The 25,353-nt window shown below is 34.5% G+C and overlaps 1 protein-coding gene across 1 annotated transcript; it reads left to right on the top strand.

The window, feature by feature from the left end:
• Positions 1-9,326: 9,326 nt before the first annotated feature.
• Positions 9,327-25,353, top strand: LOC141660809 (magnesium protoporphyrin IX methyltransferase, chloroplastic-like). Its single transcript, XM_074467792.1, has 2 exons — positions 9,327-9,370; positions 24,987-25,353. The coding sequence occupies exons 1-2, from the start codon at positions 9,327-9,329 to the stop codon at positions 25,351-25,353; spliced, it is 411 nt and encodes a 136-aa protein (XP_074323893.1).

Genomic DNA, 25,353 nt, shown 5'->3' with positions numbered 1-25,353 from the left:
AGGGTTTTTGTACTAGTTCTAAATTAGGGTTTATAAAAAGGAATGGCGAGAAAGGAGAGAAAGATCATAGAGACGAGGGAGAGAATCAGAGGGTTTGAGATGAAGTTGAGGTTTCACAGAGAGGGAGAGAGATTTGCCATCTGAAAGAGAGAATCGGGGGTGTGAGCAAAAGAGGGGATATAGTTTCGGACAGAGGGAAAAAATATGTATAAAGGGGGGCAATAATTTTTTCTGTAAAAAGGGGGGGCAATTTTGGCACAGAAATGGGGGAAAAGGACAAGTTAATTTAAATTTTTTAATATTGGTCATAGACAACGGTGTGTAAAAATGAACGATGTCAAAGTTAAAAACATATATTTGGCAGTTTTTATTTTCAAACATAAACAACGGCTAGTATAAGAAACCGATGTCAATTCTTATTCAACATCACTTAATTAAAAACCAATGTTAAAAAAACTTTTAACATCGGGTGCATTACGTGCCGATGTCTAAACACCGATGTCTTATCTACTATTTCTAGTAGTGGATTATGGATGTAATGAGACAATGGTTTCTATATAAAAGGCATGTTCTTATAATGGGAAATTGCAAAAACGTTGTCTTATGCAAAAACCATTATCTCCTGACTGATTAGGAGGTTATAGTGCATATGTTGGTTTTTGTGTCCAGTATAGCTTATTGATAATCGTCGACAGTGGCCTTCTTTATCTTTTACAGAAATATATAGATACATATAATATCTGATTATCTATTCATACCAGGTTCACTTGGCTTTCTTATGATACTATATACATATTATGGACTTGCTGAGCAATTTTGGCTCACTTTTTTGTTGTAATTCACTTTGTCTTTCAGTAAAAGCTGAGAATGAAGCCTATCCACACCAGGGTAGTAAAGAAGCGAGTGAAGAGGAGGGACCCTCTAGCACGAAGGATGCTAATCCCCATTCAGGAAGAGAGCTTTGAGCTACCAGAATAGGTTTGGTGTGGATAGATGTTGTGTGTGTTTGAATAAAATGAACTTAGTTTTTAAAACATGTTTCGTTAGTTGGTTTGTAATAAATAGATTTTTGAAAGATTATGAATTTGAGAATGTAATAAAAGTAGTGTTGTGTTCGTGTCTTCATACCTTAACCTTAAAGATCGGCGGTTAGGAAGGTGATGAGCAAGGTTAGCCTATTCTCTTTCTTTTCATTTTAAATTTCAAATTTTGTCCTACCTTCCTGTTATTATACAAAAATTTTAAAAAATGCAGTTGTAATTTCTCAAAGGATGAGAGGAAAAACTAGGATGGACAAAGTTCATATGAGAAGCTTGGAGCAGAGAATTGTCATCGGGATGAATGATGATTACCAGCCTATTGCAGAAAATGATAAAATATTATCAGAATTAAGTAGCTTCATTGGAATGCTTGATAAGCGATGTGTGTCACTAACTTATGTTACTTGGCACCATGTCCCGATATAGTTGAGGGAGACTTTGTGGAATTACGTCAAGGTATTTATGACTATATATCATTATTTATCTTTACTTTTTATTTCTGTCAAGGTAGGGACAAATTATGTTCAGTTTTAATTATCATTTATAATTAGTTTCATAGGTCTATTATCATTTATAATTATAAGGATAATTTATGAAAAACTAATTAGGGAGGACTATTTTTTTAATTTATTCTCATTAATGTTTACAAGGCCCGATATATAATTCCCGATGAGTTAGAAAATTGGGTGATCGAGATAATTCATTCATGTTGGAAGACGTACAAGAGTCGAATTAAGGCAGGTCATTTTACAGCCTATGAGAACGATGAATTTCTCAGCGCCTTCCTGAAAATCAATATCAGGGATTATATTTTCCTCGACAATATTCTTACTTGCACTAACGCTACTTTTTCCTTTTCAGTTATTTCTTGTTGAGCTTTTCCCTTTTCATCCTGTTCCTTTTGTCATTTTCGCATAGCCCAAAAAGCGGCCATTGAACCTTTTCCGTCATCTGCTTCTGGTAAGTCAACTATAGGAGCTGGAGATGTTACAGGTACAGATCGACATGTGTCCTCCTTCTCACTTGCGTCCTGAGTTGCAGGCTTGGCTGAATTGGCTTGGGAACGTGTTGTTAGTCCACGTCCCATTAACAGCTTTTCTTGTTTGTCTTCTTTTTACCCTGCAAAATAAAATTTATTACGTCCCAATAATCGAATAATAATGCAGAAACTTAAAAATAAAGAACTATGGCTACGATAAACCTTTGGTGGAGTCACTGATGCTTCACCCTCACTAACCGCATCGTGTCCTGCATCCTTTCTTGGATCATAATCTTCACTTCCATCTTGGGATTTCTCATTTCCCTTGCATCTTTTTAATCCCGCTGACAGTGTAGGCAACTTCAGAGCATATAGAACTTCATTATTCATCTTCACTCTGACTGCCCTGTCTCTTTCATAGTCTGTTAGAGGTGGTGGAGGGGGTAGAATGGTCCTCTCACTCTGCATATAAAAATTAAAAGTTTTGTCACATATTTTTATTCGGAAAGTACTATTTTATATGTTATTGAGAATTTACTATAGGAACATATCTAACCGGAACCTCATTTTCTCCCATTGTTTCTGTTACATGTGGTTTGCATAAATCCAATTTCCTTTTGGCAGCTGAAGGCTTACAAGTCACAGGTCTCTCATTGCATTCTCCCAATTTATGAAGTCATGGTGACTTTCGAGTTGCTTCTAGTGGCCCTTTCTTATTTGAAACCAACTTCATTTTTTTGTTATGCTGCTGTTGTAGCTGTAGTGCATGCCATACCATCAGTTTTGAATAATCTTTGCACATGAATAATCTATGTAACCTTGGCCGTAGTGGGAAATATCGCATCACATTTTCCGGGACTTTGCGCGGTATCTTCTGCGCTTTATCATCATTCGTGTTTGACTTTTCAACTACAACCCACCTTGAAAGACCACAAGTTCTACATTTTTCTTCCTTTTCAGTTTCACCCCAATATAGCATACAACCGTTTGGACAGGCGTAAATCTTTTTATAATCGAGACCTAAATCTCTAATTATATTCTTCACAGCACTAAAAGATAAGGGAATATTTGCCTCTAGAAATGCTTCTTTGATCAGCTCTAATATTTCCCCAAACCCTGACTCCGTAATTCCATGAACACACTTCAAGGAATATAGTCGGACAATAAAACTTAATCTAGAAAAGTTTTTACTACCTGGATACAAGGGAAGTTTTCCCTCTTCCAGATGGCTATAAAATTTCCTAGCATCTGCATTTGGTCCATTAGCACGATGCAACATCTCTTCTAGATTATCTTTGAAATATATATCGTTACCTAAGTTACGACCACTATCCTCAGTACTTATAGAATTTGGGATGCCGACTCGTGAAATTTCTACGATCCAGTTTGCATACAATGGATCAGGACCACTGTAGATAAGATGATCGTAGACAACATCTTGACAATGCCACTTGATGTTCTTACAATTTTTGCAAGGGCATGTCATTTCATCGCCTACAGCCATTTTGGGGAAGGCATGCTTAATAAATGCCTTGATCCCCTTGATATACCCTTCACTCAACTTTGGAAGGTTTATCCAAATTTCATGCATGTCGTCCATCACTACAATTAAGAAAGTTCAGAATGTCATAATGGACAACATTTATTTTATGCATACTCATTTAAACCTAGTACATTTGAGTTTATACTTTTTTATTTATAAGAATTAGGTAGTTCTCCCTGTAGTAAATATAAACCTGCTTTATTTAAATAGTACTCGGTCAAAACGTAGAGTGGATACAAAAACAGATCTAGGACCTATTTGTTTATTTCTATTTTAATAGTCTTAAACTCTACCGAAAGCATCCAAACACCATTTTAACAGTCCTAAACTCTACCCAAAGCATCCAAACACTAACATTTCCTAAAGTATAGATCATGGACCTATTTGTGCAAAAATAATACTCGGTCAAAACGCATACAACCAAATATCTACAAGAAATTAGGAAAGAAATTGAGATAATTTTCATCAAATAAATCCAATAGAAAATTAGGAAAACAACTAGGACAACACAATAGATAATTTTCATCAATTAAATCCAAACACAATAGATAATTTTCATACCCAAACATGCACCATAATCACAACCGCAAACATGCAAACACACACATACACACAAAGACAAAGAGAGAGAAGGCACACGGAGAGAGGGCAAATTGAAAAATACCTTAACTAAATGAAGGATGGATGTAATATCCGGGATATATCGTGTAATTATTTTTACTAATAAAAATATTTATTATATGTGTTTAGTATTTATTCTATGGATTATTTGTTAAGTGTAAAATGTGTTTGGATGTTTAAAAATAACATTAATTGAGTATTTTAATTTTTATATGTCCAAAATAAAATATAGATAATTGTCATATCTTCCTAATTATTTTTATGTTGATTTATGATTTTATAGGAAATATATGGATTTTATAAAATCTTTTTCTGAGTATCTAAAAACTATTTTATACAATCGGGAACCAACCGACTCATCCGTTTTTACGTTTTTATAACCCGAAACTCTTCCGAGAACTCCTTCCTAACCTAATTGCAATATTCCGAGTATTTTCCATGTTTCGACTTTTTCGATCTGGCGTACGGTTTGTCCTGCGCGGGTCCCGGCGCAACATTTTCGATACGTTATTTGTTTCGGTAAATCAATAAAACTCGTATTTTCGATAAATGGGATTTTTTTATTAAACTATCACAATTATCACCTCGTAATACGTGTAACCAGACGCTGAGACCAAGACCGTATTACAAATTGTACTGATTAGGATAATTATCACGAAAACCGGTACCGTCTGGATCAGTTTTTATAAATAAACGTACCATTTTATATCCGGAATGATCCAACGGGATACTAATTTTCCGTAATTATAAATAGCCTTTACCGTATATTATTCTGTATCAAAAATCATTTGCAGTCAGTAATTAAATAAATTTCCAGAGAAAATTCTTATATTCATAAACCCTTCTGAGAATCAAACCAACAATCAGAGGTGTTACCGGAGTCCGTTTGAAAAGCTCGAGTACTCAAAACGAAGGTCTTGAGGTGTACTATCAGATTCTGTGAACCATATACCTGCATAAATCAAGGTTTATTTTCTGGAAATTTGTTTATTTTTGAATTATTTTTATTAAAAATATGAATTTTTGGTCGGATGATTGTTTGTATGATTTGATGATTGTAAGTTGTAGAGCTTGTTTTCCTGATGATTTTCATATGTCATATGTCTGCTTTGGAGTTCAATAACATGCTCAAAATTGAGTTTGATTTTCGAATTTCAAAATTAGGGTTTATAACCCGTATGAATGTTTTCAATTGAAATTTGGGGCTTTTTGATTTAGGGGTTATTAGCTGTTGATTTATAGTGGGTTGTGTTCCTTATGAAATTTGCAATCGATTGGTATATAGCTCGTTAACAGAGGATGTCTGAATCGAAGGGAGTTGTAGTTTGAAGTTTTCGTAGGTTCGCCGGAAACCGGCGATGTTCTTGGCCATTTTCCGGCCAGGACATGAATGATTGATGTGTTTTGATTGCATGTACAAGTTGTTGGTAGCCTGTAGTTTAATTCTGGATAGCTTGGTGGCCTGAGGTGGCCGAAAACGTGTTCTCCGGCCACACTCCGGCGAGTCGACGGCGGGGGTTTGCAAAATTGCAAACAGGCCCCTGGACTTTTGGGGAAGAAACAGTTTAGTCCTCCAGGTTTCCAGAGTTTGCATATTTTGGATTCCTGTTTATAAATTATTTAAAAATTATATTTTCTATTTATTTTAATTATAAAAATTCGTTTTTAATTTCTGAAAATTCAAAAAATTATTATTTTAATTCCAAAAATTATTTTTAAATCAAAAATAAATCTGAATTAATTAGTTAATTAAATTCAGGTAATATTTAATTGATTAATTGGTCAATTAATTCAAAAATTAATTGATTAATTGATTTAATTAATTATTAATTGATTTAATTAATTATTTAATTAGATTAATTATTTAAAAATAATTTAAAAATTCTGAAAAATAGTTTCGAGCTTTAAAATATTATTTTAAATTGTTTTCAAGGCTCGATAATTATTATAAAATTGTTTTAAATCCAGAATTGGCCAACCGAACCCTTTTTATTACTCCAAAATTGATCCAATGACTCGTTTTAATTCCGAAAAATGTTTTAAAAATCATTTTAAGTACCCGAAAGCTTGTTTATGACCCGAGACTTCTTTATAAATGATATATCATTGATTATTTGACGTGTTATGTGTTATATGTGACTTGTTGGTTAATTGTCGGTCTATATATTCGATGTTTACTTGTTTATAGTATAACTTTCAATCCGTTAATCGGATTTGGGTGAAATGAAGGGTAGATAGAAGTGTGTTTCGAATAGAATCATATGAGTTAAATATTGATAGATGCTTGTGATATGTGAGCAGAAAAGGAAAGGCGTAGGAAAGGGAAACAGATAGTCGAGGAGTAAGACAGTTGTGATTGAAAGTGAGTGCAGTATAGCAAGCTAGTACCGGGAAAGTGTTCTGAACTTTCTCAAGATATATTGTAGTGGATTGATAGTCCTGTTCTATATTGCAAGTGCTTTGAAGCACTGAACGCTAAACCCTGATTCCAGTTATTGATCTTGAGCCGTAAACCTTATTCTTTCTAAACCATTGATTGTTGTACACCCAGATACGAACCATAAACATACGATACTACTCCACAAATACATACAAACTAAATACCAAACACTAAACCGAATTACTTATATACTTAAACCATTGTACCTTATGATTTGAAAGACCAATTCCTGGTAACCCTGAAACATTGATTCCTTTGTTATCCAATTCTTTCATTACCTGACATCCAAGCTTATTGATCCTTATGACGATTGAAACCATTTCATTATTGAACGTCCAATGTTGTTAATGATTCTGTTTGTTGCTTTATATTGTTTATTCTATTATTATGCTAGAATTGGATTTTTTTTATAAAATTGTGGACCAGATTCGTGGTCATACCAGATTAATGGTCAAGTTAGGCCAATGTGTGTCTTGGATCCAGTAGTTAGAGCAGTGTTGTGTGCTTTGCGTGGGGTTAGTGCGTGACTGATCAGCAGCCTAACCTTGGTTTTTTTTAAATGAAAAATATAATATCCAATTCTAAATCATAATTCATTGTTCACTTGGTATCATAGCCCTTTTCACTTGATGATCATTATTCTTATTTATGTCATTGTGACTTGCTGAGCTAGTTAGCTCATTTGTGTGATGTTGTTTATGTTCTTTTCCAATTAAGAAGGAACCAGTTGGTAACGAGGATCCCTAGTCCTTGGAGTAATTTAAGTTTGTAAAAGTTTGTAATAATGTTTAATACTCAATTCTGAGTTTGGATAGTTGGGATTTGAACGGTTTGTAATATAAGTGTGTGTTTGGCTTGTTTGCATAATTTAACCTGTTGCGGTCCGTGGTAGTTGGTAAGTAGGGTCACTGCATATTATTATTATCTTTATTATTGTTATAAGCAGGTTATAAATAAGATGTGTGTATGTGTGGACCCCAAACTTCTGACCCGGGTTTGGAGGGCGCCACAGGTTTGGTATCAGAGCTACAGGTTATAAGTCACTGACACAAGCCTAGGTTGACAGGAATGGGTGGAGGGTTAGGATTAGAAGTAAGGAATAGAAAGATAGAACGTTAAGAGGTTGAGTGCTACGGTATAACCGGTACTAGTATGATTCGCGTCGTGGTTCGACATTCTTATATGGTGATATGATTTCAGATAGCAGAGATGACCGACTCTTTCATCCCCGTATCAGCTGATCACTTAGCGCCTTCAGTTGGAGTACCATCTTCAGATCCACGTCCTGTTGTTCCACCAGTATTGGCTATTCTACCTCCACTGGTGTTGCAGCCCGTACCACTGCTGGCTATTCCACCCCCAGGCATGAGGCCACCTATCAGAGGACCCCCACCTGCTGATTCAGGATTTACAGGTCATTCAGTTACAGGAGTACCTTTCCAGTTCTCTTCTTATCCTGTCCCATATCATCAGTTTGAGGCTTACCTTATGGAGCAGCGATTCCTACAGGGTCAGATTCAGGAGTTATTGCATATCATGCGTACCAGAGAGGTTGGGAGTGGTGAGAGGCGACTTAGAGAGAGGCTCCAGGTGTTTCGTAGAACAGCTGCTGTGAGGATTGCTGAGGCTATACATGAGGACATCACCCCTGATTTCCTAGTGGAGTGGGCTAAGTGGGTTCTAGAGGAGCTTGAGGAGATTGGAGGTCCAGACTTGCCATGAGTCAGAGATCCAAAGATGGAGATGCTGATTAGAGTTGTTATGGTTGTGTAGTATGTACAGTAGTGTGTAGTGTGTATCAGTAGACTTTTGAGTTGTATTTATAGACTAGCTATGCTGACTAATGAGTAGGTTATTGTACCCTTTTACTTTTACTTGTGAAGCGTCTTTACACTTGTACTACCTAATAGTTTTGATCTATATATATTAGTACCTTTTCCCTTTCCAGCATTGTCATTTACTTTACTGCACCTGTTTTACTTCACCTTATTTATTGCACCAGTTATACCCCTGTGATACCATGTACCCTGTTCCCTTAACTGTTTATATTCTGTAAAGAAGCATGCAATTTACTTAGTTCAACTGTTACAACTACTTTCAAAAAGAGATAATTCTGTTTTACAAAACTTTTCTTTTATGGAAAGGATTTGATTTAAAAGCTAAATAAGTTGTTTGATTCTTTACAGAAAAACGCCTCCCAGAAGAAATACCCGCACCAACACCCAGAATGAAGAAACCAACAACAAAAAAAATAACAACCAAGATGATACAAACCAGAATGCAAACCCAGGACCCATAGACCCAGCAATAGCCCAGATTCCCCAAATCTTGGCCCAACAAACAGTTCACCTGGCACAACAACAACAACAAAGACAGACCAATCCCCATGTAACTTTCAAAACTTTTCAGGCAGTAAACCCACCAGAATTTAAGGGTTCCTTAGAACCGATTGAAACAAATGTTTGGTTAAAGGAAATAGAGAAGGCATTTGCCTTAGTGAAGGTAAAGGAAGAACAAGAAGTTGAGTTTGCGAGCTATTATTTGAAGAATGAGGCTACCTATTGGTGGGAGATGGTGAAGACATTGGAAGGTACATATGTTATTACTTGGGAGAGGTTTAAGGAATTGTTTTTTGAAAATTATTTTCCCCAGTTTTTCCAGGATCAGATAGAGCTGAAGTTTTTAGAATTAAAGTAAGGAAATATGTCGGTGGCGGATTACGAAAGCAAGTTTGAAGAGTTGTCAAGGTATGTACCGTCATATTTGGATACTGACAGAAAGAAGGCTAAAAGATTCCAACAAGGTCTAAAGCCATGGATTAGAGGGAAGGTAGCCATTTTTGAGTTGGATACCTATGCAAGAGTTGTACAGAAGGCCATGATCGCAGAGACAAAGAGCGAGATGTCATAGAAGGAGAAAGAAAGCAAGAAAAGGAAATTTGAGGGAAATGAAGGTTAGTCACAACCAAGGAAGCTTCCAAATTTTAAGAAGGGCAAGTTTCAGCCAGGGAGAAATTCTAATTTCAGGATACAAAATGCAGGCGACGGAGGCCAGGGCAACTGTCTAGTTAATACGAATCAGCCAAATCAGTTAAGGTTAATTTTCCAGATTGTCAGGTATGTGGGAAGAAACATGGAGGAGTTTGTAATAAGTTAAATGTGGTTTATTTCAAGTGCAAGCAGAAAGGGCACTATTCAAGGGAGTGCCGAAATCAGCCAGCAAAAGAGCCAGCAAATAAGGATCAGCCTATCCGAAATCCAGCAGTGAAGGTTTCAGCCATTGGATTTACGTGCTTAAAATATGGAAAGCCAGGACATATAGCCAGGGATTGCAAGATACCAGCCCCAGTCAGTAATGCATTGAGGATTATGGGATCTACCCCAGCAGTGAATGAGACTCCAAGGGCTAGAGTTTTTGAGATGTCTGTGAAGGATGCTATCCAGGATACGGATGTCCTGGCAGGTACGCTTAATGTGAATTCTGTATGTGCCAAAGTGTAAATAGATTCGGGAGCAACTCAATCGTTTGTTTCACAAGGATTTTTTAGTAAGCTTAATTGTCCAGTTAAGTATTTAAATGAAATAATGACCGTGGAATTAGTAAATCAAGAACGTATATCTGTTAATTAAGTTTTTGGGAATTATGAGGTTGAGATTTCTGGTAGTAAGTTTTGTGTAGATTTGATACCATTTAAGTTAGAAGAATTTGACGTTATCTTAGGCATGGATTGGTTATCTAAGCACGATGCCCAGATAGATTGTCAAAATAAGAAGGTAATGGTGAAGACGCCAGATGAGAGGATAGTACCGTTCAAGGGCCAGAAGCAAGTAAAGAAGTTCTTAACGATGATTCAAGCTAAGAAGTTACTACGGCAAGGATGCGAGCATTTCGTTGCATATGTGATTGATAAAAGTCAGGAGCCAGCAAAACTTGAAGATATTCCAGTCATCAATGAATTTCCAGATGTGTTTCCCGATGAGTTACCAGGAATTCCCCCAGATAGAGAAATTGAGTTTGCAATCGACTTAGCACCTGGAACAGAACCAGTATCCAAGGCCCCGTACAGAATGGCGCCCGTTGAAATAAAGGAACTAGCAAAGTAATTGCAAGAGTTATTAGAGAAAGGAGTAATCAGACCCAGTGTATCCCCGTGGGGTGCACCGATACTATTTGTTAAAAAGAAGGATGGAAGCATGAGACTGTGCATCGACTATAGGGAGCTCAACAAGATTACAATCAAGAACAAGTATTTGTTACCCAGAATTGATGATTAGTTCGACCAATTGAAAGGAGCCAAGTACTTCTCCAAGATTGATTTAAGATCGGGATATCATCAACTGAAGATTAAGCCAGAAGATATACCAAAAACAGCTTTCAGGACAAGGTATGGACATTATGAATTTTTAGTGATATCTTTTGGATTAACCAATGCCCCGACAACGTTTATGAACCTAATGAACAGAATTTTCAAGGAATACTTGGACAAGTTCGTTATTGTGTTTATAGACGACATTTTGATTTATTCAAAGACGGAAGAGGATCATGCAGTACATTTGAGAACAACTTTGGAGATTTTAAGGAAAAAGAAGTTATATGCTAAATTCTCAAAGTGTGAGTTTTGGCTACAGGAAGTTCAGTTCTTAGGACACATAGTCAGTAATGAAGGGATCAAAGTGGACCTAGCAAAGATTGAGGCAATTACAAATTGGGAAAGACCGAGAATACCAATAGAGGTAAGAAGTTTTTTGGGATTAGTGGAATATTATCGACGATTCGTTCAAAATTTCTCAAGGATTGCAACACCATTGACAAAGCTTACACGAACGAATGAAAAGTTTATATGGAACGATAAATACGAAGAAAATTTTCAGGAATTGAAGCGAAGATTAATCACGGAACCTGTTTTGTCACTACCAAACGATCAAGGGAATTTCATAATCTATAGTGATGCTTCTCATAAAGGAATCAGATGTGTTCTGATGCAGCACGATAAGGTGATTGCGTATGCGTCAAGGCAATTGAAACCAGACGAACAGAAATATCCTACTCATGATTTGGAGCTAGCAGCCATAGTTTTCGCTTTGAAAATTTGGAGACATTATCTATACGGAGAAAAAATGCGAGATTTACACGGATCACAAAAGCTTGAGGTACATATTCACACAGGAGGAGCTTAATATGAGGCAAAAGAGATGGTTAGAATTGATCAAGCATTACGACTGCATGATTAATTATCATCTTGGTAAAGCGAACGTTGTAGCAGACGTGTTGAGTCGGAAAGAAAAGTTAAATGTGTTATCAGTACCCGAAGAAATATATAAAGAATTTCAGAAACTGGAATTGGAGATTAGAGTTTTCAAGCCTGATGAAGCAAAAATGCATAGTATGACTTTCCAGCCGGAGTTGTTAGAGAAGATAAAGAAGTGTCACAAATATGTAATGGATCAAGATATAAATCGTTTGGTAGGTGAAGAATTGTGTACGCAAAAGGACGATCAAGGTATTCTTAGGTTTTCTTCTAGAATTTAGATTCCACCGGTGACAGAGCTGAAGAATGAAATTTTACAGGAAGCTCATAATTCAAGGTATTCAATCCATCCAGGGAGTACCAAGATGTACAGATATTTAAAAGAAAATTATTGATGGCCAGATATGAAGAGGGAAATTGCGGAATGGGTTAGCAGATGTTATACATGTCAGAGAGTTAAAGTAGAGCATCAAAGACCAAGTGGATTGCTACAGCCATTGTAGATTCCAGAATGGAAGTGGGAACATATTACCATGGATTTCATAGTTGGATTACCAAGGACAAGGGCTAATTATGATGCCATTTGGGTTATAGTGGATAGACTTACCAAGTCAGCTCATTTTCTGCCTATAAATGAAAGAGTTTCGTTCGACAAGTTAGTCCATATGTACCTGAAGGAAATTGTAGTACGTCATGGAGTTCCTATGTCTATTGTATCTGATCGAGATCCAAGATTTAATTCAAGATTTTGGAAGAGTTTTCAAGAATGTTTAGGAACAAGACTGAATATGAGTACAACTTACCATCCACACACGGACGGTCAGAGTGAAAGAACGATCCAGATAATTGAAGATATGTTACGTGTTTGTGCTATTGACTTCAAAGGGAGTTGGGACGAGCATTTACCTCTGGTAGAATTTGCTTACAACAACAGTTATCACGCCAGTATTGGGATGCCACCCTATGAAGCCCTTTATGGACGCAAATGCAGATCTCCAGTGTGTTGGGACGAAGTAGGAGAACGCAAAATACTTGGACCTGAATTAGTGCAGCAGACAAAGGAAGTTGTTGAAGTTATCCAGAAGAGATTGATAGCCGCACAGGACCGTCAAAGGAAATATGCAGATCAGTCAAGGAAAGGCATGAAATTCGAAGAAGGGAATTTGGTATTACTGAAAGTATTACCGTGGAAGGGACTAATGAGGTTTGGAAAGAAAGGAAAGCTGAGCCCAAGATATGTCGGACCTTTTGAGATTCGAAAGCGCGTTGGCAAAGTAGCTTACGAGTTGGTGTTACCTCCGCACATGGAACACATTCACAATGTTCTTCACGTATCGATGCTTAAGAAGTATAATCCAGACTCCAGACATGTAATAGAATATGAGCCAATAAAGCTTCAGGCAGATTTGTCATATGTAGAGAGTCCAATAGAGATTCTAGAGGAAAGAGAGAAAGTATTAAGAAATAAAGTGGTAAAGTTAGTAAGAGTATTGTAGAGAAACCCAAAGGTTGAATAGTCAACCTGGGAGTTTGAAAGTGATACGAAAGAAAAGTACCCTCATTTATTTTCTTAGGAGATTCTGAGGACAAAATTCTTTTAAGGGGGAAGGATGTAATATCCGGGATATATCGTGTAATTATTTTTGCTAATAATAAATAATTATTATATGTGTTCAGTATTTACTCTATGGATTATTTGTTAAGCGTTAAATGTGTTTGGATGTTTAAAAATAATATTAATTGAGTATTTTAATTTTTATATGTCCAAAATAAAATATAGATAATTGTCATATCTTCCTAATTATTTTATGTTGATTTATGATTTTATAAGAAATATATGGATTTTATAAAATCTTTTTCCGAGTATCTAAAAACTATTTTATACAATCGGGAACCAACCGACGTCATCCGTTTTTACGTTTTTATAACCCGAAACTCTTCCGAGAACTCCTTCCTAACCTAATTGCAATATTTCGAGCATTTTCCATGTTTCGACTTTTTAATCCGGCGTACGGTTTGTCCTGCGCGGGTCCCGGCGCAATATATTCGATACATTATTTGTTTCGGTAAATCAATAAAACTCGTATTTTCGATAAACGGGATCTTTTTATTAAACTATCACAATTATAACCTCGTAATACGTGTAACCAGGCGCTGAGACCAAGACCGCAGTACAAATTGTACTGATTTGGATAATTATCTCGAAAACCGGTATCGTTTGGATCAGTTTTTATAAATAAACGTACCATTTTATATCCGGGATGATCAAACGGGATACTAATTTTCCGTAATTATAAATAGCCTTTAGCGTATGTTATTCCGTATCAAAAATCATTTGCAGTCAGTAATTATATAAATTTCCAGAGAAAATTCTTATATTCTTAAAAACTTCTGAGAATCAAACCAACAACCGGAGGTGTTACTGGAGTCCGTTTGAAAAGCTCGAGTACTCAAAATGAAGGTCTTGAGGTGTACTATCAGATTCTGTGAACCATATACCTGCATAAATCAAGGTTTATTTTCGAATTATTTTTATTAAAAATATGAATTTTTGTTCGGATGATTGTTTGAATTATTTGATGATTGCATGCTGTAGAGCTTATTTTCTTGATGATTTTCATATGTCATATGTCTGATTTGGAGTTCAATAACATGCTCAAAATTGAGTTTGATTTTCGAATTTCAAAATGAGGGTTTATAACCCGTATGAATGTTTTTAATTGAAATTTGGGGCTTTTTGATTTAGGGGTTAGTAGATGTTGATTTATAGTGGGTTGTGTTCCTTATAAAATTTACAATCGATTGGTATATAGCTCGTTAACAGAGGATGTCTGAATCAAAGGGAGTTATAGTTTGAAGTTTTCGTAGGTTCGCCGGAAACCGGCGATGTTTTTGGCCATTTTCCGGCCAGGACAGGGATGATTGATGTGTTTTGATTGCATGTACAAGTTGCTGGTAGCCTGTAGTTTAATTCTGGATAGTTTGGTGGCCTGAGGTGGCCGAAATCGTGTTCTCCGGCCACACTCCGGCGAGTCGACGGCAGGGGTTTGCAAAATTGCAAATAGGCCCCTGGACTTTTGGGGAAGAAACAGTTTAGTCCTCCAGGTTTCTAGAGTTTGCATATTTTGGATTCCTGTTTATAAATTATTTAAAAATCATATTTTCTATTTATTTTAATTATAAAAATTCGTTTTTAATTTCTGAATATTCCGAAAATTATTATTTTAATTCCAAAAATTATTTTTAAATCAAAAATAAATCTGAATTAATTAGTTAATTAATTTCAGTTAATATTTAATTGATTAACTGGTCAATTAATTCGAAAATTAATTGATTAATTGATTTAATTAATTATTAATTGATTTTAATTAATTATTTAATTAGATTTAATTATTTAAAAATGATTTAAAAATTCCGAAAAATAGTTTCGAGCTTTAAAATATTATTTTAAATTGTTTTCAAGGCTCGATAATTATTATAAAATTGTTTTAAAGCTAGAATTGGCCAACCGAACCCTGTTTATTACTCCGAAATTGATCCAATGACCCGTTTTAATTCCAAAAAATGTTTTAAAAATCATTTTAAATACCCGAAAGCCTGTTTATGACCCGTGACTTCTTTATAAATGATATATCATTGATTATTTGATGTGTTATGTTTAATATGTGACTTTTTGTTTAATTGTCGGTCTATATATTCGATGTTTACTTGTTTATAGTATAACTCTCAATCCGTTAATCGGATTTGGGTGAAACGAAGGGTAGATAGAAGTGTGTTTCGAATAGAATCGTATGAGTTAAATATTGATAGATACTTGTGATATGTGAGCAGAAAAGGAAAGGCGTAGGAAAGGGAAACAGATAGTCGAGGAGTAAGATAGTTGTGATTGAAAGTGAGTGCATTATAACAAGCTAGTACCAGGCAAGTGTTCTGAACTTTCTCAAGATATATTGTAGTGGATTGATAGTCCTGTTCTATATTGCAAGTGCTTTGAAGCACTGAACCCTAAACCCTGATTTCAGTTATTGATCTTGAGCCGTAAACCTTATTATTTCTAAACCATTGATTATTGTACACCCAGATACGAACCATAAATATACGATACTACTCCACAAATACATACAAACTAAATACAAAACACTGAACCGAATTACTTATATACTCAAACCATTGTACCATATGATTTGAAAGACCAATTCCTGGTAACCCTGAAACATTGATTCATTTGTTATCCAATTCTTTCATTACCTAACATCCAAGCTTTGAAAATGCCATATTGATCCTTATGACGATTGAAACTATTTCATTATTGAACGCCCAATGTTGTTAATGATTCTGTTTATTGCTTTACATTGTTTATTCTGTTATTATGTTAGAATTGGATTGTTTTTATAAAATTATGGACCAGATTCGTGGTCAGACCAGATTAATGGTCAAGTTAGGCCAATGTGTGCCTTGGATCCAGTAGTTAGAGCAGTGCTGTGTGCTTTGCTCGGGGTTAGTGCGTGACTGATCAGCAGCCTAACTTTGGTTTTTTATTAATGAAAAATATAATATCCAATTCTAAATCATAATTCATTGTTCACTTGGTACCATAACCCTTTTCACTTGATGATCATTATTCTCAGTTTTGTCATTGTGACTTGCTGAGCTAGTTAGCTCATTTTTGCGATATTGTTTATGTTCTTTACCAGTTAAGAAGGAACCGGTTCATAACGAGGATTCCCAGTCCAACACAAGAGCTAGGGGTTCAGGTTGATCAAGTTAAGCGAGTAGGCACCTTTTGGAGTAATTTAAGTTTGTAAAAGTTTGTAATAATGTTTAATACTCAGTCTTGAGTTTGGATAGTTGGGATTTAAACGGTTTGTAATATATGTGTGTGTCTGGATTGTGTGCATACTTTAACCTGTTGCGGTCCGTGGTAGTTGGTAAGTAGGGTCACTGCATATTATTATTATCTTTATTATTGTTATAAGCATGTTATAAATAAGATGTGTGTATGTGTGGACCCCAAACTTCTGACCCGGGTTTGGAGGGTGCCATACTGGAAGCCCTAAATGCAATGAACACCTTCACTGGAAGCCCTAATTGAATGAACACCTTCACTGGAAGCCCTAATTGAATGAACACCTTCACTGGAAGCCCTAATTGAATGAACACCTTAACTACTATGTTGAGATTGGTAAGAGTGGCGGCGAAATTAAGCAGATAGAGGGGTGAGAGGGGTGAGAGGGGCGAGAGAGGTGAGAGAGGTCAGAGGAAAGTGAAGTCATCAGATATGGAAAGAGCGGGGAGGGAGGGAATTTTTGTCCTAAAATTTTAAGACTGAAATTTGGAGCCCAAATTTTGGGTTGGAGCCCAATATATTGTCCAGCTGTGCAAGTCCCAAATTAAATTTTTATTTTTATTTTTATTTTTATAAATTTTAATCATAAAATTTGTTAGAAAAAATAAAAATATAATTATCTTTATAATTTAAATATTTATAATATTTCTTATTATATATTTTTGAAACATATATATGAGTATTCATACAACACTCTTGTAAGATTAAATTCATATTAATATTTAATTTTAAAATTTATATATTTAAATTTTGATACTTTAAGGTAACACTTTCACAAAAATATTGCAAGATGCAACACTTTCTACCTAATGTAACATCACATTTTTGGCTAAGGTAACACAAAAATCACAATGTTACATTAGACCATCTATAGCATAGCTAATGAAACATATTTGGGTAACATATCTTTGGAGGGGGTTGTGATAGGCCATATTTGGTGTAGTGTCCTTGTAATCCTGAGAATTTCTCAATGAGACTGTCATTAGTTTCCACTCCTTTGGAAGAGATCTCAGGAACTTGAGGTTAGAGTCTTTTGTTTGATATACTCTTCCATGCAACTTCAGAGCATTTCTTAGCTTTAAGTTATGATAATTATCTTTGTCCAGAAATGGAATTTTGACTCCAACATCCTTCTTGTTCATCTTGCTGTTTGTTGTGATCTTTACACTCTTTGTACTTCAAGAGCTTGCTCTGATACCAATTGTTATTCCCTAACAATACAAAAATATATAACTATTTGATTTGCAGATTACGGAATGAAGTAGTTATATAAATCAAAACACAAAGTAATAAAAACATAAGCTTTTAAAACTTTCTGGTGGATTTGAAAGTATCCACCGGATATATATATATATTGAATGAGAATCATGTGAAGCTTGACTAGCTTACAACTGCTTACAAGTAGAACAAACAAACTACAGAGAAATTCTTGACAAGTACAGCTTTATCTATCTCTCTTTGAAATATATTTGCTTAGTTGAATGTTCTACTAGCTACACTTGGTTTATATATCACCAAGTTTACGTGACAATAAGACAAGATAATAAAACAAAACATATCTAGTCTAACTCCATGTTGCTTCACTACTCTATTCCAGCATCTTTGAATATCTTCACAATTGCATGGAAATGGTAATGCTTCTTTGTTCTCAAATTCATGCTTAACAGGCTGCCATATTCCTTTTGCAAACACCCAACACATATGACTGTGTTGTCACTGTCAATAGATATTTGAATTTGATCATCCGTCGGATACATGTTTGTCATCCGTCGGGTGGCTTTGTTGATCATCCGTCAAGTAGCTTTGTTGATCATCCGTCGGGTAGCTATTTGTCACTTGACTTCATTTCACTTATACAGAATTACAAGACATCCTATATTTACAATTAATCAACCTATTCTGCATATTCACTAGTAGTCAACATGACTCATATACTCCTACAAAATCTACACAAAGTTGTTTGCAGAATTGTGCTACAATACTTATTTGTTACATAAGCTACTCACCCGGTGGATGTCAAATTGTCATCCGTCGGGACTATATTAAATCATTCGTCGAGACTATATTTGATAATCCGTCGAGTGCTACAAAATTCACTAAGTTAAATCTACTAAGGTGTTTTGTTTAATTTGTCATCAAGTTCACAACATATTCCTAACATACTACACTCCAAATTTGAAGATCCCTACCTTTGTTGATTATCGTTACGACTCTTTTCAATGATTTCTTCCTTAGTCGTTAAACCATTGATACTCATCTTTGATGACCCTGCTAGTGAGAAGATAAATCATTTATGATAAGAGTTCCATAACTCCAATCCTTGACTTATAATTTAAACTCTATTGTTTGGAATCCTTGTAATTTATCCCTAGCATCAGTATTAAAAAAAATAATTTCTATACAAACAAAAGAATGTTTTCTTTAGATTAGTGGATTGGAATAAGACACAAGTTTCTTTCACACTTATTATATTAGGCTTATAAGTTGCCTAGGGATCCGAATTAAAAGTTTTTAGAACCCAGTGAGGTTTGTGATTAGTTCGCAGCTGATCACCGGTTGTAATCCGTAGCGTCATAAAATGATTTTGAGCAATGATTTGGTTAAAAATATTTTGACTTGAATAATGATGCCATCTACCCCAATTTCGAATTATGAATTTCTATGATGTTAATTCCTGTCTTATGATATATCTTGCTGAGCGTTTGGCTCACTTCTTGCTATTTATCCATGTTATTTCAGCTAGCAAGTATGGTTAGATTCAAGCAGACTGCTCGTAAGTCCACTGGAGATGCTGAGGCTTATGTGAGAGCTCAGGTAGTATAGTTGGCGTCTGTGTGAGGACCGGTAGTTATGTAATAGTGGTATTAGTTGTTAGTGTTGGACTTTTCAAATACTGAACCTTTTGCGATCTTAGATTTGTTGTAAACAACCGTTTGTAATAAGTTATATTTTTCAGTTGTTATATTTTAGGTTAATTTTCGGGATGTGACATTTTAATACTAAATAATTTCTCGAGATAAATAATGCGAGTTATGATTTATGAGAGACGATATTTTCAATTTTTTATACTAAAATGATTTTGATGTGATTTACTATTTTAGAAAATATCCGAAGTGAGATTATATAACACGGGAGGGTGAATATTGCTGCTTGTGCGCTAATTGTTGGAGACAATGCAAGTTTTATCTGCTCCCTTCCTATTTATGAATTATATATATATATATATATATATATCTTGCTTACTGATGGTCAATATTACAGATTTAAACTTTGGAGACCTCATTCACAATTATTTTCTTTTGATAAAATTTCCTAATTTAGACCCTTGCCAAATCTCATGATTATAACAAAATAATAACTTATATTTATGTTCCTGATAGCTCGTATCATTCAGGACAGTTACCTGAGTCTCTTTCAAAAAAAGATAAATTTTTGTGTTCGTTTATATCATCCTTGAATTTACATCGATTCATCAGTCGGATCGATTATTTAATTCCTTTCTTTCTTACACAAACACCTTCGAATCTATTTATCATCGGAAAGAATCGATATTTTTATTTGACATGATTATTCTCATCATTTAGGATAATCCCTGTTCTTGGAGCTTATCGATATATCGCTCATATCGATGTTAAAGTAATATCCTTACTAAATAAGAGACTAGTTTATTATTTTAACCAGAATATGTGATGTGATTTTGAATCATTGTGATGTGACATGAATTGAGAAGTGAATCGGGATGTGTCTATCTATACTGGTCAATGTGGAATTTAAACCACGGTATTTATTGTGACAAGTTCGATATGTGGACATTTTGTTCAGCTCGAGTGCAACCGAGGGTTAAGACGTTAACCCTTATTTTATGCTAGCAAGTGTGTGTTAGGCGTTCTTATGACGAGTCGTGATCAGGTGAGCGTAAGATTTGCAACAGGATGGTACACTGTGATAGTTGATCGCATCATTGATGTACCGAGGATGGAAAATGACCAGTTAATCTTGAATCAAGTGGCATTGTGCCAGATAAGAGGTTCTTTGTTAAAATTCTGATGTGTTGTTGAATACTCCTTTTGGAATTTAAAATATTGTTGCTCTTGGCACCTATTTCCATCTGATAGTCATTCATACTTGTTAAGAACTCGATTTCTCACTCTTTCTATTCTTGTATTTCTCCAAAGCGGTGAAGAATGAGATTGACAGACCATCTGATCAGTCAAGGCAAAGGAAGGAAAACGAACAGGTTGTGAAAGAGAATGGGTCCTGAGATCTATGGAGGGGTGTCCACAATGAATGATATACTTGACTATGATTTGTAATGACAATACAGGTGTGCGAATCTTGATATCGTGGCGACCCGAATCTAAGAAATGGTGAATTTGGGGGCGTCACATTCGTAGTCTACTTGAAATATTTTGATTTAAAATATTAATTTTGAAAATGATTTTTTCTATCATTTAACCATACGGATGTTAAGATATACCAATTTTAGTCATATGAAAAAATTATTAACAAATTTGAAATTCATCTTGCATTTCAGGATTAGAAAAATCTAGAAAAACACCACTCCCGACAACGAGGCTCGTTTCCGATTTACAAGATTAATTTTTAAAATGATTTTTTCGACAATCCAATAGTACGGATGTTAAGATATATAAAATTTAGTCATATGAAAAAATTATTAAAAAATTGAAATTCATCTTGCATGTCAGGATTAGAAAAATCTAGTAAAAGTATCAGTCCTGACAACAAGACTCATTCCCGATTTAGAAGATTAAACTTTAAAATGATTTTTTCGATGATCCAACAGTACGGATGTTAAGATATATCAATTTTAGTCATATGAAAAAATTATTAACAAATTTGAAATTCATCTTGCATGCCAGGATTAGAAAAATCTAGTAAAATGACCAATCCCGACAACGAGACTCTTTCCCGATTAACAAGATTAATTTTTAAATGATTTTTTCGACAATCCAACCATAAAGATATTAAGAAATATCAATTTTAGTCATATGAAAAAATTATTAACAACTTTGAAATTCATCTTACATGTGAGGATTAGAAAAAGCTAGTAAAAGTACCCCTCCCTACAACGAGACTCGTTCACGATATAGAAGATTAATTTTTAAAATATTTTTTTCGATGATTAACCGGACGGTTGTTAAGATATATAAATTTTAGTCATATGAAAAAATTATTAACAAATTTGAAAAATGTCATGATTAGAAAAATCTAGTAAAAGTACCACTCCCGACAACGAGACTCGTTCCCGATTTACAAGTTTAATTTTTAAATGATTTTTTCGATGATCCAACCATACGGATGTTAAGATATATCAATTTTATACATATGAAAAAATTATTAACAAATTTGAAATTCATCTTGCATGTCAGGATTAGAAAAATCTTGTAAAAATATCCCTCCCGACAACGAGATTCGTTCCCGATTTACAAGATTAATTTTTAAAATGTTTTTTTCGACGATCCAACCGGACGGATGTTAAGATATATAAATTTTATTCATATGAACAAATTATTAACAAATTTGAAACGTGTCAGGATTAGAAAAATCTAGTAAAAGTACACCTCCCGACAATGAGACATGTTCCCGATTTACAAGATTAATTTTGAAAATTATTTTTTCAACGATTCAACCGTACGGATGTTAAGATATATCAATTTTAGTTATATAAAAAAATTATTAATAAATTTGAAATTCATCTTGCATGTCAGGATTAGAAAAATCCAGTAAAAGTACCCCTCTCGACGATGAGACTTGTTCCCGATTTAAAATATTAATTTTGAAAATGATTTTTTCTATGATTCAACCGTACGGATGTTAAGATATAATAATTTTAGTCATATGAAAAAATTATTAACAAAATTTGAAATTCATCTTGCATTTCATGATTAGAAAAATCTAGTAAAAGCACCACTCCCGACAACGAGGCTCGTTTCCGATTTACAAGATTAATTTTTAAAATGGGTTTTTCGACAATCCAATAGTACGGATGTTAAGATATATTAATTTTAGTCATATGAAAAAAATATTAACAAATTTGAAATTCATCTTGCATTTTAGGATTAGAAAAATCTAGTAAAAGGACCACTCCCGACAACGAGACTCGTTCCCGATTAACAATATTAATTTTTAAATGATTTTTTCGATGATTCAACCATACAGATGTTAAGATATATCAATTTTAGTCATATGAATAAATTATTAACAAATTTGAAATTAATTTTGCATGTGAGGATTAGAAAAATCTAGTAAAAGTACCTCTCCCGACAACGAGACTCGTTCGCGATTTACATGATTAATTTTTAAAATATTTTTTCGATGATCCAACCATACGGGTGTTAAGATATATAAAATTTAGTCATATGAAAAAATTATTAAAAAATTGAAATTCATCTTGCATGTCAGGATTAGAAAAATCTAGTAAAAGTATCAGTCCCGAGAACAAGGCTCATTCCCGATTTAGAAGATTAAACTTTAAAATGATTTTTTCGATGATCCAACAGTACGGATGTTAAGATATATCAATTTTAGTCATATGAAAAAATTATTAACAAATTTGAAATTCATCTTGCATGTCAGGATTAGAAAAATCTAGTAAAATGACCCATCCCGACAACGAGACTCTTTCCCGATTAACAAGATTAATTTTTAAATGATTTTTTCGACAATCCAACCATAAAGATGTTAAGATATATCAATTATAGTCATACGAAAAAATTATTGATAACTTTGAAATTCATCTTACATGTGAGGATTAGAAAAATCTAGTAAAAGTACCCCTCCCTACAACGAGACTCGTACCCGATTTACAAGATTACTTTTTAAAATAATTTTTTCGATGATTTAACCGGACGGTTTTAAAGATATATAAATTTTAGTCATATGAAAAAATTATTAACAAATTTGAAACATGTCACGATTAGAAAAATCTAGTAAAAGTACCACTCCCGACAACGAGACTCGTTCTCGATTTACAAGATTAATTTTTAAATAATTTTTCCGATGATCCAACCATACGGATGTTAAGATATATCAATTTTAGTCTTATGGAAAAATTATTAACAAATTTGAAATTCATCTTACATGTCAGGATTAGAAAAATCTTGTAAAAATACCCCTCCCGACAACGAGACTCGTTCCCGATTTACAAGATTAATTTTTAAAATGTTTTTTTCGATGATCCAACCGGACAGATGTTAAGATATATCAATTTTATTCATATGAACAAATTATTAATAAATTTGAAATGTGTCAGGATTAGAAAAATCTAGTAAAAGTACACATCCCGACAACGAGAATCGTTCCCGATTTACAAGATTAATTTTGAAAATTATTTTTTCGATGATTCAACTGTACGGATGTTAAGATATATCAATTTTAGTCATATAAAAAATTATTAACAAATTTGAAATTCATCTTGCAAGTCAGGATTAGAAAAATCCAGTAAAAGTACCCCTCCCGACGATGAGACTCGTTCCCGATTTAAAATATTAATTTTGAAAATGATTTTTTCTATGATTCAACCGTACGAATGTTAAGATATATTAATTTTAGTCATATGAAAAAATTATTAAAAAATTTGTAATTCATCTTGCATTTCTGGATTAGAAAAATCTAATAAAAGTACCCCTCCCGACAACGAGACTCGTTCCCACTTTAAAAGATTAATTTTGAAAATGATTTTATCAATAAATATATTAAAATAAATATAATTATGTCAAAGTATTTATTAATTAAAAAAATTATTAAATTATTTTCCCATTATCACCCAATTTGTCCATTCCCTCTAATGAAATTTCATTTACCCCTTCCTCCAAATTTCATTTCCCCCTTATCTCCCCCTCTTTTCCCAATCACACTACTTCTTCCTTTCATTAATTTTTTGTGTGCTCCCCCAATTTCCCTTTCCCTTTCTTATCTTATCTCTGACTGCCTTCCTCTCCCTCATTGTTCCTCTGTCGCTCTTCCATCTCCAGTTTCTTACCTAATTGTTTTTCAAAATCACATCAATTAAGCCCAACCCATTCCCCACTCTCACCAACCTGACCCGAAAGCCCCTCTCAGTCTCCGCCATTTCACCCCAACTAGAAACCCTCGACACCGCCACAATCGCCGTCATTGGAACCTGCTTCATCGCCGCCGCCCTCATTCTCACCGACCTCGAGAAATGCCGCCAACTACAAGCAGAAGAAGTCGGTGGTGGCGATAAGGAAGTGGTTTGACAGTATTTTAATAACAATGGGTTTGATAGGTGGAAGAAGATATATGAAGATACAGATGAGGTTAATAAAGTGCAATTAGCTATTAGAATTGGCCACGCGAAAACTGTGGAAGGTGTTATGAAAATGCTGAAAGATGATGGTGGTTTGACTGGTGTTACGGTTTGTGATGCGGGGTGTGGGACTGGGTGTCTTTCGATTCTGTTAGCTAAGGAAGGGGCTGTTGTTTCGGCTAGCGACATTTCAGCTGCTATGCTTTCTTATGAACTTGCAGAAGTTTTACCAGGAGGTTTCGCCCCGAGTGTGAGTGTCATGGTTAGGAGTTTGTGGATTTTGTTAGGGTTTTGTGATTTGGAGGAGTGGAAGGATGTTAAATTAGGGTTTCAAGATGCTCGTTAA

This window comes from Apium graveolens, chromosome 5, assembly GCF_009905375.1.
Source record: "Apium graveolens cultivar Ventura chromosome 5, ASM990537v1, whole genome shotgun sequence".
Lineage (NCBI taxonomy): Eukaryota > Viridiplantae > Streptophyta > Magnoliopsida > Apiales > Apiaceae > Apium > Apium graveolens.
Note: the sequence above shows the minus strand (reverse complement) of the source record. Positions and strands in the feature narration are given on the sequence as shown.